The sequence below is a fragment of the Triturus cristatus genome, chromosome 8, assembly GCF_964204655.1.
Source record: "Triturus cristatus chromosome 8, aTriCri1.1, whole genome shotgun sequence".
NCBI classification, from domain to species: domain Eukaryota; kingdom Metazoa; phylum Chordata; class Amphibia; order Caudata; family Salamandridae; genus Triturus; species Triturus cristatus.
In genome coordinates this window covers 353,933,753-353,949,494 of record NC_140591.1, presented here as the reverse complement: position 1 = coordinate 353,949,494, position 15,742 = coordinate 353,933,753, and the positions used below count along the sequence as shown (strand labels likewise).

Sequence of the window (15,742 nt, the reverse complement as noted above, 5' to 3'; positions counted from 1 at the left end):
GTATATTGATTTGATAGTCAGGACAGTTAATTTATAGGCATTTAAATTTTGTGGTGTGCTTGGAAAAAAAACCTCTGCAGAGCCTTCCTCAAGCAAACCTACACTGGTTAGCCTGATTGTCACAGAAATCCTATCACTTGGAAGTCAGAGAAACAAAAATAAACACAAAACTCCCTAGAAGAGGCAGCTTGACATTTGACCTCTGTCTTTGAATGCAAAGCAAATATGACAAGATAAGAAAAAGATTTAAAGGCCTGTTTATAGAAAGCGAGTTCGTGGAAGAATACAGTAAACAAGGCTAGGGGAACGGAAGGGCCTAACTTGAGCTGGAAAGCCTAAAGCAACTAAAGTCAACAAATAGAAAGCCAGAAAATTTAAGTTACAAACCACAAAACCAACGGTAAGCATCGGGCAGAATAAATTCCTAGGTAAAATTTCTCAATGTCCCCAAAAAGTGTTTAGCAAACCAGACTTAAAAAATTGATATGTTTTCTCTACTTGATTTCACGTTTACATTTTTGGGTATATTTGGTAACCTTGTGCCACAGCTGTTTATGGTATGTCAACATGACAAGAGGTCTTCCTTCTTAAGACGCTTTGAATCGCGGTTCCGGAAGCCACCCGATATATGGCGAGAATGTGTTGAGCTGTGAATGTCATCATGGCTGACTTAAGGTCCCAATTTGTGCAGGCGACTTTGAAATACACATGTTATTCTTTTAGGCCCTCACAGGAGGTAAAACAGCTTGAACTAAAAAGGTAACTCATTTAGCCTCTCTTTTCACCAGCATATTCACTTGTTAATGTAAAGCCCATTGTGGTGAGGGTTAGCTTACAGCCCCTCCATCACTGGGGCACCCAATTTCTAGTAACAGACTATTTAAGTCAGTCCGTTGCCGTAGTGGGAGTCTTGGTTAATTTCATTTGAACAAAATAATGCTAATAATAATCATGGTTTTCATACAGTGTTCACAGATTGCTTACTTTGTACTTCTAACTCCTGTAAATAACAGATGAGATGTTATCTATTTTTATAGTATTAATTTCATCAACCACAGATGGATAAAAGACGGGGTTTGTTTTGGCAGAATTTAAGTGCGTCAGTAGCAGATCACACCAGCTGTCAAAAAACAAGCTCATGCATCTTAGACCTCAGTACATTTGAAAAGGAAAGCACCGAAACAGAGGTGTCTCCCTGGACATGGAGCTCAAAGGCATTTCTGTGTGTGCAAGATTCTGCAAGAATGCCCTTTATTTTATGTATTATTTGGAAAAGATGAGGATAAGCTGCTGTTTCAGTGTCAAAAGCGGCGTTTATTACAAGAAGGAGAAGTAAAGTGCAGGGATTTGAATTTGAGACAGAAGGTGGTCTTCTAATTGGCTGCGTACTGTCACAAAAAAGCCACAGTCCCTCACTAGCCCTGTTAGAATTCTTTTTACAAAGTGTCTGCAGTCAGGTTATGTGAGTGCATCTTTATGTTACACGACTCAATGTACTTCCATGTTTGGCTGACAACTGTGTAGTGCTTTTACTATACAACTCCAGCTATAATGTGCTTATGTTAACAATCAGTTTATATGAAAAACCAGTTAATGGAAGACCGTGCAAAGATTTCCCATGTTAATATGTGGGGGGCAAGGGAACCCCTTACTCTGTACACACGATAATATTACTTCAACAACTTGTCCACAGGTTGATGAACCAGTCAGTATTAAACCCCAATTTTATGAGGTAACTGTTCCTCAAATAAGACACTTCCCAATGTCAAAAATACAGTCAATTAAGTAAAGACAGACTCAAACATTGAGTTCTAGATCAGTAAAAAAATGTAAAGATTTATTACACAAATTCAAAAGATGTGGTTCAGAGATCATTATTGCAAATGTAAAAAGGAAAGTGCGAGGGCACTCGACAAAGACCACTGTAGTTTGTACCAGTGCGGCCAATGACTGTAGCAACCAAACTACTAACCATCACACTCCTACAATTCAGACTACTGCAGGCCCCCAAAGTTATTAGAATGGCTTGCGAGCCAGATATTAGTTATTTTAATGTCTATTGAATTAATAAACAACTGTTGCTCTGCTCATCTCTAAATTAGTCAAACAACGCCACAATGTGGCAGACTGTCATAAGTGATGGTGTTGACAATGAAGTACTGGTGTCGAGCATCTGAAACCACTGGCTCAAATTATGCACTGGACATAAATCCTCTCAGTCAGAGAAAGAAAAGTAAACACCAAGCTCTCTGTTAGAAAGAGCGTGACATTTGACCTCTGTATTTGAATGCACAGCAAATGTGACAAGATAAGGACAAGATTTAAAGGACTGTTTACAGAACTCAAGCACTGGTGGACGAATACAGTAAATAGGGTTATGACAAGGGACGAACTCGAGCTGGCTGGCATAAAACAATTAGAGCCATCAAATAGAAAGCAAGCAAATGTGAGGTACAAACAACAAAGCCCATGGTAAGCAATGGGTGGAATGCATTCCCAGGGAAACTTTCTGAATGTCCCCAAGATGTCGTTAGCAATGCACTGTCTGGTAGGCTTCGACCTAAAAAAGGGAACTCAGAGTAGGCCAATCACAAGTTGCCGGAATAACCAGAAGCTGAAAAGTAAAAGCTACTTACCTCTGGTAAAGATGGTGGTAAACACAATCTTCCTGAAAATTCCTCCTCTTAAGAGTACTCTTTCCTCTCCACCCTCCTTCCTTCACGAAGAGCTAGAGCAACGGTTAATAAAATCCTGGAGTATGCAAAATCTTCTGTCCTAAAATGTTTGTGGCTCTCTCGGTTCCTCTACACCAGGGGTCTCCAACAGGTTGATCGCGAGCTACCGGTAGCTCGCCGACCCTCTGAGAGTAGCTTGCGCTGCTATTTAATTTTTGAGACGTCATTTACAATTTTATTTTGTATCCCGTCATTTTCTTTCACAACTTTCAGCCTTTTTCCACAACTAAACAGCCCTTGCCCGCCCTCACACAAACCAGCTGCTCTGATTGGCTGTAGTGAGCTTAGCTGAGGCAGGGCGGGCTGAAGACCGTGACGTTTTTACTCCTACTAGCGCGCCACCTGCCTTTTCCAGGCTGGCACCGCGCTTCCCATCATCTTTCACTCCACTGACTTCACTTGGGCCTCCCGGAGCAGCTCTGAGGTAAGAGGGGCCCCTGATCCTGCATGAGCCGAGTCACCGGGTAAAAGCACTCAGTGCTTGCAAGGCCTTATGATTTTAGCGTTGTTTGCCACTGCACTTTAGATCTGCCTTCAGTAAAAAAAGCACAGTGGCAGGCAACGTTTAAAATTAAAAAGTCCTTTCAGGCACTGACTGGGGCTGGGCCGATATTCAGTGGTGTAGCTCGGGTGGGGCGGTCCGCCCCAGGCGGCACTATTTTGGGGGAGGGCAAAGGCATTCAGATAAGGCTCGGCTTGCTTTCGTGGACGTTCGGGATGGGCAGAGAAGGAATAGGACTCGGGCAATGTCCCCTTCTTTTTTGTGCTGGCAGCTGTCCCCCCCTCTCTTCCTATTATTCCCTCTCTTTCTGTCTTGCTCCTCACTTACTGAAAACCGTGACTTCAAGAAACGGTTCACAACCTCTCTTTCCTTCTTTCATTTAGTTGCTTCCCTGTGAAATGGATCCAAAAAAGAAAAACACTCTTGCGAGAAATGCCCTTTTTCTGACATTTTTCTATTCCAAAGTGCAGCGGGATGGAGAGAAATAGAAGGTTTTAAATATGAAAAATAAATACATAACTAAATAAAGCAAGACAGAGGGGTTGCAAAGTGGCCAGATTGGTTTTATTTACATCCAAATACATCAGCATCACTTTACAGAGTTTGCCAGTGAAGCGCTACTTTTGTTTTCTCGTCTTTCTTTGAACAGCATTGTTGTCCCCAGGTGGGAACGTGTACCATTCCTGGAGGTACTGCAATACCTGGTTGATGGGTGGCTTGGAAAACACAATGTGTACCATGGCTCTGTGTTTATGGATGTGGTCTTTAAACCATACTGCTTACGTTTTGGAAGGATATAAGCAATGGACATTAAAACGGTTCCCTTCAGGGCCCTCTAGTCATGTCCTTAACTTTTCAGGTAAAACCACTCGCTGATTTCTGAACAGTGAGTGAGAGATCGTTAAGGTAACCATGTTGTTTCTGCTTACATTTCACATGCTTTGTTTACTTAATCTTGCATTCCCTATGAGTGGTTGCTTTAACTTTTTTTTTTAGGCAGTATATTACTCTTATCAAGTGCATAATTTGAATTGAGCCACATCCAAGTGTTTATAGCTGGCACAATTAGGTTACAGCTGAAGGCAGTGTGAGTTTCTCACAGTGGGGAAGTATGGTGTTCAGTGGGGGAGAGGATGTGGCACTATGGCCAAAGCTGTCAAATTTGGAACTGGGGAACCGGGTTCAGCCTTCATGACCAGTCCACCAGACCACTCTACTGAGGGAGCACATTCCCATGCTAGACCTTAGAAGGCCCCACTAGACCAATCTAGACGGGAACTCTTTAGTATTTTGTTCAAACCACAGTATGGGCTCTGAAGAAATTAGGCTTAAAATCAATGAAATTGGGCGTGGGGGGTGGGGTCTCTCGGAAAAAATGTGCGAGTTGCTTGGGGTTTAGTAGCTCACGACGGTTTTCACTGACCAGAAGTAGCTATCACTACACAAAAGGTTGGATACCCCTGCTCTACACATACCTTGAAGAGGCACGAAAAACAGGATTTGGCATCTAATACAGTCCAGTAACAACCCACCCGAGGCAGAGCTATAGCTGGTGAAGTGTGGTGCCACCAGGCAGGGCTAAAGAGTCATTGCTGGGACTAGTCTGAAGCCTGAAATCTTCTTTAGGCGAGGGATCTGCAGAAAGCTGCACCCATCCGCACAGGAAAGCCAGAATGTAAGAGCATGTTACATAGCATCTAAATCTGGTAAAACCTCACGAGTGATCTCTTGAGAAAACAAATAATTCCACAAAAGCAAAAATAGATAACTCAATGGCTAATTTGCGTGTAGAAGAAACTTTTTTTCAGTTGCAAAGAAGTTACAATGTACCTGCTCCATGGAATACGAGAAGGGAAATTTCCCTTCCACCGCTGCTTTAAGAGAGAATCTTTCCGAAGTAGATGTTTTTGCCGCGTACAGACTCCCCGGCTGTGGGCGGATTCTTTGTCTTTGTTTCTTTCGGATTCTCATTGCCTGCATATCTCGAGCACAGTGCAGATTTTCAATCATTTCTCTTCGTCCTATTTAGAAAATAAGTTAAATTTAAAATCCTATTTTCAAACATAGACTAGCATATGAACTCGCCAGCTGCTCTGGGTACAACTAGCATAAAGCAGGCATGGTTAAAAGTATCCCTATCTGAATAAATTCTAGCCAGCAGAGGAAAGAAGCTGAGAGGCCAGGATGAGTAGGGTTCCACGTTAACTTAGTACACAAGGAGAGAACTGTTATCTTTAATGAGTCTTTCTGAACTTTATTTAGGAACAGTTCCAGTGATCTCTAGAAAGTATTTTTACACAAGATGTTAAAGCCAAAGTTGTACCTGACAATGAGCGGAAAGGGGAAGGAAAGGGGGTAGAGGGAAAGGAAAAGGGTAGAGGAAAAAAGCAAGAGGGGGAGTGGGTATATCTATTTTACAGACCCAGGTATAGATTGTACTTATAGTAAAATACACTGATGTAGGAAAACTTTGCTGTATTCGAGAAATCTACACAACATTCGTTCACCTTTGAATTATTTTGCCATACTTCATGCAGACTGTTTTAGAGGGTTAAAGCAGTGCTGAAACTGGAAAACATTTACCCTCGGAACCTATAAATTGGGGGTCAAGGTGTGGCACAAGAAAGGGAGTGAAGTCACGAGGGGCAGAGTCATGAAAAGCAAAGTGCAACAGTAAACTTATACATTTGTTTCTTAAAAAAATACTGCAAAGAAATTTACAACAAGAACAAATGTGTGTGCTCAAACTTAGGAAACCTACTTTTTTTCAACGCTCCATGAGCATGCATGGGTTTCCTAATTCTCTCCCTTACATGCTACTATACCACTAAACTACTCCCTAGCACCCAGTAGGGTGTTTCTCCCCACCCCTCCAAGCTTATCTGTATAAGCACATAAACAGGGGTAATTGTGCAGGGGTATGGCTGAAGAGCAGACTTTAAGGGTTGTTTTCCTTTTATCTCTTGAGTCTGAATATTGCATGAAAGCACATACTTTGGCACACAAAAGATGTTATTGCACTGGAGGGAAAGGTCCACCTGCTGCATTCAGTCAGATAATGTCAGAAGCAGAAAGTGTACTTAGCATGACACTTCACCTGGAGGTCCATAAATCTGCACACTCTGCTACAGCAGAAGAGCAAATGGCTGAATCCTGTATAAAGTAAATTAGGCACTGGCAAGTGTTTCCCTTTACATTCTGAAACTTCTTTATTTTTCTAAATTCTGTACCGAGTTTCAAGAGTGAAAAGTACTTGAAAAATAAACCATGATATTTATAAAGATTATAAATGTTGAATTCAATGCACAGGTTTGAGATAACACAAGATATGTGTTTGATTTTCCTCTAGTATTTTGAAATATGCCTTTATTTTTTAAAATAACACTTTGCAATCATTGGTAAAATCAACAACCCAGAATTCGCAGTACAAAGGCAAGAACTATTTGCTTTGCCAATGCTGCTTTTAATTCCCAGCAACAGAGTTCTTTGTGCGGGAACTGTTAACCCCATATTTTTAAGTTAAAAAGGTAAATGCATTGCCCAGAATCCAAAGTGTTATTTTCTAAAACGCAAGGAAAGCATGGGATGATGTTAATGACATTGGGCCATTTGGCAATTAAGGATTTTGTACGACCTTTCGTAAAAGTGACCATTTTTATGAGCTACCTTAACCGCACATCTATCACCCGACAATTATGTGAGAATCACCAGAAAAGGTTAACAAGTTGGGAGCCAATATTACATATTTTGATTGGGCAGACATTGTGTGCTTACACAAAAAAGTGCTTGTCCTCCAAGCAGCTGCGATTATTTTGTCTATTTATCCACCTGCCTGAGGTTGAACTTTCAGGGTCACACATAGGACATTGTAATGCCACTGAAGTGGCTTAGACATATACAATTATAGATGGGTAGCAGTGAATTACGGGGATTTTTTCACAGAGGAGTTCTGAGTGACGTCAAATAGATAACAAGAGTGAAGCTCGAGGTGTCTATGATGTGAAAAATATCCCTGTAAATTTATTTTTTATCCATCTATAATGTTATGTTACGTATGGCCCCTAAAATCATCTGGCCCTGCCTTCAACTACTGCGCAGGAGTAGAGGACAATGGGAGAGCTATACATAGAAAGGCCTCTCCTCACAGGCGCAAAAGTGAAAAATAAATAATTTACCTGCTGTCCTTAACAAAAACCCATTACCTTCACTGCCTTCCTTTCCCCCTCCTGCACATGTTCTCTCTTCTTTCAGTCAAAGCAGACCAGCAGCGCTGCAATGAGAGGCTCTCAGAAAGCCCTGTCACCTGTCCCGGAATGCCTTCATGACATTACAACAGTTGATAACCTGTTTTGTTATCAACTGTTGTGATATCATAGCAAGGAGTTATGACTTTCAGAACAGAAACAAATAAACGATAGAGGCCCTCTATGAGAGCCATGCATAACAACTAGATAATTTATAGTGTTTTTTCTGGCAGCAGCACAGATGGGAGGAGGGCAGTCATTAACCTACATGAATTTTCAGGTTTGGTTTGACAGTGACACTGTCAACTAACCTTGTGTAATTAACAAAAAAAGAGAATTCAGAGTCTTACCGAGTGGGAGGCTTAGGCTCCACCCACATGTGGGTCTCCTCAGAGTACAGAATTTGTAAGGGACACATTTGAGTGCTTCCACTAACAAGACTGCATGTATTGCACTTACTGGTTTATACTCAATGCAGCAGGACTTAGTTGATTATGGTGGCAAGCCAATGATCATGGCTATTGTCCTGTTCTTTCGTCATAAAATGTTATTATAAAGGCACTAGGCCCGACGTATTTATTGCGAAAAGCATATGTTAAAGTTGGTAGGTATGTAGGGATATATTTGAACCTACAGATAGGCATTTTATTGCATGCTATCTCACAGATTACTGTAGTAGGCAAAGTAGTAGACAATGCTGCCCCCCACTATGAAACACCCTGAGGGGTTTCACTGTGATGATTCTTGCTAGGAACTCTTGAGATGTGTTTTATATTGTTTTTCAAGCTTTATTTTTTGATACATTTGTAATTTTATAACTACTTGCATGATGGTTGCTAGTTTGTGTGCACTTGAATAGGCTGGTGTTGGGTAAAGTATAACGCCAGTGCTGAAGGGTAAAGCTTTGTCAGTTCATTGGGAAAAGCATGTCAGATTTCATAGTTTTGTTCTGTTGATTATAAAACTCTACGACAAAGTCAGGAGGCCTGTCCTACTTTTTGTGAAAAGCAACCGTTATACTCAGTAGTCTTGTAAAGATATACTATTATTAGCTGTGCTTTGCTACATGGAATTTCAGACTGTAGTAGGCAAGAGTTTGGGTGATCTACTGACTAAACTGTAGAGATAGACGGTATGCACTACAGCAAACCTTTTTAGACTCTTAAGTGAAATAGTACTTTGCTTTGCCTAGTGTAAAAAACATGTTACTTACCTGTACACTGTGGTTTTCCAGTATTGATATCTTTCATAGATTCACATGCTCAAATCTTCCCCATTGTCATTGTGGGAGTCCCACAGTACTTAAAAACAACCATTACTATGCAAGTACATTAACAGACATAACAAAAGCAATTGACATTGTTAACCAATTCACATTGTTGTAATGGATTCAAACTTCAGCCAATCAGACACAAGACCATAAACCGCTCTTCCCCTGCAGAGCCACCATACCGCAGAGTTCACGCACAAGTGTAAAAGGGAATAAGATATATAAATAAGGTACAAGAGTGGTGAGACAAAATGGGGAGTTGGGTGGGTCGCATGTGAATCTATTAAGGATAACAATACCGGAGAACCACAGTGTACAGGTACGTAACTTGTTTTTCTCCAGGATTGAAGCAGTGTGCAAAGTAGGTACTATAGATCCAGCTCCATGCCAGAGTTTCTGGGGAGCTACCTAACACATTAGCATTCTTGAAACTTTGGCATGGATGTAGCCCTCCTTGACATAAATTGAACATCCCTGCTCTAGCACATAATTTACTTCAAAGTGACAACTGTACCGTGCTCCAAACACTAGATATGGTTGGAAGTAGTCAAGCTTGTAGGTCCAGTGGGTGCTCGCAACATGCACCCTCCACCAGACAAATCCAGTTGTTTCCAGCCCATTTACAGATACAGGCCTCTAAATTTCGGTATGACTCAAAGAGTCTATAGTAGGTGCATAACCACTACTGCTGTTGTCTCCTTTGAAGATCTTTAAAAAAACTACAAGATCATATGACACACTAACTGATCTCACCCTAAACTGCTTCCTGATAGACACTGGCTACCAGATATAGAAGAGGTCCCATTAAATCTAGATCAAAGACTCTGTTAGAACAGTCCTTGGAATCCTGAACTCCATTGCTGACGTAGGTGGGGCACACTTCTTCTTTGTTCCGCATTGGATTTTTAGCCCAAATTATTTTGGGACTGTTTAAATGTAAAGTCAGTGACAGGGTTGGGAACCCATCTAGTTGTCCAGATCTGAAAGAGAGTTCTTTACCTTAGAATTTCCACCAAGCGTCAGACTGGATCCAGAAAATTGCTTCTCAGCAGTACCCCTGCGCGTCGGTAGGTGGCGTCGGTCGACTCAGCGTTCGTCGTGGATATCGTGGTCGCCGGAATGACGTTGCAGTGCCACTTAGCTACGGCCGCTGCACGCTGATGTCAATTTTTTCTTTTTCCGCACCAGCCTAGCGCAGATCTGGAGAGAGCTACCCCTGTAGTCACTTTTTGACTACGCTGTTTGCCATTTTGTCGAACTCTTTTTAAATCTTTAAATCCTGGTTCACGAGGGATATCCCACCGTAGGACTGGCTTAAACCCTGCGAGGCCTGTCACAAGCTGATGTCTGTGATGAACCCGCACCTTGTGTACCTTAGGTGTCTGTAGCGCGACCACGACACGAAGTCGTGCACCAACTGCCGGGCCATGAATCCAAAGTCTTTGCGGGTGCGGTCCCGAAAGCTCTTGGAGGCCAGGCAGTCGGCTCCGCGTCGCTACCTGTCTCGCTCGAGGGGAAGGTCTCGAGACCGCTCATGGAGCCATCACATCTCTTCCCGTTCCAAGTCTTCAAAGCCCTCGGGTAAGTCGAAGAAAAAGAAGAAGGCAAAAAAGCACCGGTGCTCTTCACCTTCTCCTCGTCGGTCGGCTGACGTGATTCAGGACCCAGAAATAGATTTTTTTTAAGGGCTTTACTCATCTCTTTTCTTCATCTCCTCTCATAATGCCCCAGTGGGACTTGAATCTTGTTACATATCTCTCCCTTCGAGCCCCTTAATAAAATTTCCTCTCAGGCTCCTCACTTGAAAAACTGCCTTTGTTCTTGCCATCGTTTCTGCTTGCATGGTGAGTGAGCTTCAAGCTCTTTCTTCCAAGCCCCCTTTCTACTCTGTGCATCCGGACAAAGTGGAGCTTCGAACGAGTCCCTCGTTCCTTCCAAAAGTGGTTAGACCTTTTCACATTAGACAAACCATTACTTTGCCCATCTTTTTCCCACCTCCAAACCCTGCCAAGGACAAGGAGAGACTCCACCCTCTGGACCCGAAATGTGCACTGTCCTTCTACCTGACCGCACTAAAGATTTCCGTGTGGATGATCAATTCTTCTTTGGCTATGTAGGTGCCAAGAAAGGTTGGGCTGTTCAAAAGCGTAACATCTCTGGATGGGTTGTCCTTTGTATCAAAATCTGTTATGCTTTGATAAAAAGAGAACCTCCAGTGGGGCTGCGGGCTCACTCCACTAGAGCTACGGCAGCTACCACTGCACTGGCACGTGGAGTTCCACTCCTTGACATCTGTTAGGCAGCCACATGGGCATCCTTGCACATGTTCACCAGACATTACTGCCTGGACAGTCATCTCCAGAGGCACAGCTATTTTGCCCGTTAGGTCCTCCAGGACCTTCCTGGTATGAACTTGGTTTGCAGACCCTCCTCCGGGGTTGGTATTGCTGGGGTATCTATTCTAAGGTAAGAGTGAGAAGTTGACCTGGTATATACTGTCCAGTAATTAGAGTGGGCACCCTGTACCAGTCCAAACAACCCTTATGGTGCTTTAATAGGTCAAAGATAACCTTAGAAAGCTATCCAAGTGGTAGCTGTGGAGAGCAGCCTTCAGGCTTAGTCTTGAAGGAATGTTAAGCAGCTTGTTTTACCAGAATGTAACCTTATTATATTGGTTAAAACAAAAGAGAACCACACAGTAGAGTAGTTATAAAAGGAAAATGCTACTTACCAGTATGCATCTGTTCTTGGCATGTAGAGCTGCAGATCCACACACTATGCATAGATCGCCATCTGGTGTTGGGCCCGGATGTTTGCACTTGTTTTTGTCTTGGAAACGTCTTTGGAAGTCACAAGGTAGGTGACTCCTCCTTTGGATGATAGTGCGCATGGGCATCGGCTCCATCTTCAGATTGTTTTTCGTCAGCAGGGAAATGATGGAGTTTTGTGAGAAACAGATAAGATGCCCATGTATGCTGTATCTAAATAAGATAATACTGGAACAGATAAAGGTAGCCGGGGAGGTGGGTGGGCGTGTGTGGTTCTGCAGCTCTACATGCTAAGAACAGATGCATACTGTTAAGTAGCATTTTCCGTTCGAGGCATACGAGCTGCAGATCACACACTATGCATAGATTGTATAGCAGTACCCCTCCTTAGCGGCGACCACCAGTTTCTGTTGCAGTAGTTTGAAATATTGTTTTGAGTACAGCCTGGCCCACACTAGCTTGCTGTTTTGTTTGCACATCTACACAATAGTGCTTTGTGAATGTGTGCGGTGTAGACCATGTAGCTGCTTTGCATTTGTCATCTAAGGGAATGTTCCCTAAAAATGCCGTTGAAGCCCCTATCTTTCAGGTAGAGTGGGCTTTAGGGTGAACTGATAATGTACGTTTTTCCTTGTGATAGCAAATCTGTATGCATTTGACAATCCACCTTGCTATCACAGATTTTGATATGGGGTTGCCTTTATGTGGTGGTGAAAAGGACACGAAAAGCTGTTTTGTCTTACGAAAAGGTTTTGTTCTTTCAATAAAATAAAGCAGTGCTCTTTTAACATCTAGAGTGTGAAGAGCTCTTTCTTCGACTGTTTGTGGTTGTGAGAAGAACACTGGCAACTCCACAGACTGGTTGAGGTAGAAGGGAGAAATAACCTTAGGGAGGAATTTTGGATTGGTTTTGAGAACCACTTTATGATTGAGTTATAAAAATGATTCTTGAATAGTCAGTGCTTGTAGCTCACTGACTCTTCTAAGGGAAGTAATGGCCACTAGGAAAACGACTTTCCATGTTAGAAATTGTAGCTCGCATTTGTGCAGAGGTTCAAAAGGAGGGCCCATTAGTCTTGTGAGAACTATGTTTAAATTCCACACAGGTGAGGGTGGTACCCTGGGAGGAATTATTCTTTTGAGGCCTTCCATAAATGCTTTGATGGCCGGTACCCTGAATAGCGACAAGTGTTGTCTATTCTTTAAGTAAGCTGCCATGGCAGCGAGGTGTAACCTAATAGATGTATACACTAAGTTACACCTTTGGAGATGCAGTAGATAACCTATGATGTGTTGAATAGGCACATCTAGAGGATTGATGGTGTTGTTGTGACAATATATCACAAACCGTTTCCACATGGCTGCATAGCAGGCTCTAGTGGTGGGGCGTCTAGCTTCCTTGATAATGTTCATACAGTCAGGGGGAATGTTAAGGTAACCAAACTCTAAGACCTCAGGAGCCAGATCGCTAGGTTGAGCTGTGCTGGGTCAGAGTGTCTGATCTCTCCACGGTTCTGGGTTAAGAGGCGTGGGGAGAGGTGTAGTTTTTGGTGCGGGACTACGGATAGTTCCAGTAATGTGGTGTACCACGGTTGTCTGGCCCATGTTGGAGCAACTAGGATGAGAGTCAGTGAGTGTTGCTGTAGTTTGCGCACCACCAGTGGAATGAGTGGGAGAGGCGGAAAAGCATACGCAAATCTGCCTGACCAATTCATCCATATCGCATTTCCTTTGGACAATGGGTGTGGATATCTGGCGGCAAAGCTTGGGCATTTGGCGTTTTCATGTGTGGCGAAGAGATCTATCTCTGGTTGTCCCCACATGTGGAAAAATGGTTGAAGAACTTGCGGATGAAGTTCCCACGACTTAATAGGTCGGCTATGTTGTTTTGGACTCCCGGGACATGTTGGGCTAGGAGAATTTTTCTTTGAGGAATAGCCCATCTCCATATGCTTTGCGCTAGTTGAGAGAGCTGTAGGGAGTGTGTCCCGCCTTGTTTCTGTATGTAGTACATGGCTGTCATGTTGTCGGTGCGGACTAGGACAGCTTTGCCTGATATTTGTTTCTGGAATGCTTTCAGGGCTAGGAAGATGGCTAGTAACTCCAGGTGATTGATGTGGAGTAACTTTTGTTGAGGCGTCCATTTGTCCTGCACAGTGTGATGTAATAGATGAGCTCCCCAGCCGGAGAGTGATGCGTCTGCTGTCAACACAATCTGTGGAACTGGCTCGATGAACAGGCGCCCTTTGGAAAGGTTTTTGGTGTTCCACCACTGCAGAGACCAATGCGTGTGGCCGTCCACCAACACCGATCTGTCAGCTGACCTTGAGCCTGGTTCCACTGACGTGCCAGACATTCCTCCAGGGGACACATTTGGAGTCTTGCGTGAGGTACTATGAATATGCAAGAGGCCATCATACCTATCAGCTGCATGAACACTCTAGCTGGAAGAGAGTGTTGCGGCTGAAATTTTGATAGGAGGGTTTGCATGCTTGCTATCCTGGCTGGGCTGGGATATGCAAGTGCTTTTGAGGTGTTTATTGTATCACCGAGGTACAGTGGTATGTGGGACGGTTGTAGTTGAGACTTTGCGTGGTTTATTGTAAACCCTAAGTCGTGGAGTAGTTGGATTGTGGTGTGAGTGTGATGTACACACTGATGGTACGCCTTTGCTTTTATGAGCCAGTCTAAATATTGGAAGACGTGGCTATGCTGTCTTCTTAGGTGAGCTGCAACTACCGCCAGGCACTTGGTGAACACTCTGGGTGCTGTGGTGACATCGAATGGCAGGACCTTCAATTGGTAGTGCTGACAGTTTACTACAAACCTGAGATATTTCCTGTGAGAGGCGTGAATGGGAATATGAAAGTAGGCGTCCTTGAAATCTAGAGTGGCAAGAAAATCGCCTTGTGAGAGAAGAGGAAGGACCTGTTGAAGCATGACCATGTGAAAATGGTCCGAGTGTATGTACAGGTTTAAGGGTCTGAGGTCTAAGATTGGTCTCAGAGAGCTGTCCTTCTTCATGATGAGGAAGTACGGGGAGTAAACTCATGTGTTTCGCTGATGCATGGGAACAGGTTCTATTGCATTTTTTTTTTAGGAGGGAGATTACCTCCTGTTTTAGCAGCTCTAAATGCTCTGGTGACATTGGGTGCTGTTTGGGTGGTATATTTGGGGGGGTAGAAGTGAGTTCTAGACATTAACCTGAATGAACGATTTGTCTCACCCACCTGTCTGTGGTGATGTTGTTCCAGACAGGCAGGAAATGCAGCAGTCTTCCCCCGACCGGAGTAGAATGGTCCGGAGGAACGGAGGGAAGTCATTGGGTAGGGGTGGAGGCAGAGCGGGTATTGTTGGTCTTGCCTCTACCTTTGTTATTTTTACCTCTGTAGCCTCCTCTTTGGTAACCTCTGGAGAATGTGGTCTGAGTGGAAGCCTTGTAAGAGGTGGAGGGGTTGTCAGAGGAGTAGCCTCTGGAGGTGCCCTTGTAAGAGGAACGACGAAAGGAACGCCTGGGAGCTTGCGATTGCAAGGTTCCCATTGATTTGGCTGTGTCAGTGTTTTTTTTCATCTTTTCCAGAGATGAATCCACAGCAGGGCCGAATAAGTTTTGTTGGTCAAATGGCTGGTTTAAGATAGAAGTTTGAACTTCGGGTTTAAAACCTGAAATGCGTAGCCAAGCATGTCTATGAAGAAGAACACTTGTGTTGATGGCGTGCGAGGCGGTGTCTGCCACGTCTAGACCGCACCGAATGGAGGTGTTAGAAATGAGCTTACCCTCCTGTATGAGGTCATTGGCCTTAGTTTTATATTTATCTGGAAGGTGCTGCAATAGGGTCTCTAGCTCATCGTAGTGTGCCCTATCGTACCTAGCTAACAAGGCTTGAGTATTAGCGATACGCCATATGTTAGCTGCTTGTGACGCTGTCCGTTTACCAGAGGCGTCCAAGAGTTTTGACTCTTTGTCGGGAGGTGGAGCGTCCCCTGACGTTTGAGAGTTGGCCCTCTTTCTGGTGTTGGAGACTACCAGAGAATCCAATGGTATGTGTCCTTTAATGTACACTAGGTCCGCTGGGGCAGCTTGGTACTTTTTCTGTATTCTTGGGTTAATAACCCTAGCTCGGACAGGACCTTTAAACACCTCAGGTGCATGTTTGGTGACCCCTTTTAACATAGGCAGAATGGAGGTAGACTTTAATGAGGTATCAAAAGTGTCCAGTAGA

At 43.5% G+C, this 15,742-nt stretch overlaps 1 protein-coding gene across 5 annotated transcripts in view; it reads right to left on the bottom strand.

Moving 5' to 3' along the window:
* Window positions 1-15,742, bottom strand: part of BRCA2 (BRCA2 DNA repair associated) — a 740,135-nt gene that overhangs the window by 411,546 nt on the left and 312,847 nt on the right. For all 5 annotated transcript variants that reach the window (XM_085621674.1, XM_085621677.1, XM_085621676.1 and 2 more), the window contains exon 16: window positions 5,068-5,258. In XM_085621674.1, the coding sequence (XP_085477800.1) occupies window positions 5,068-5,258 (191 nt within the window). The remainder of the gene's footprint in view (window positions 1-5,067; window positions 5,259-15,742) is intronic.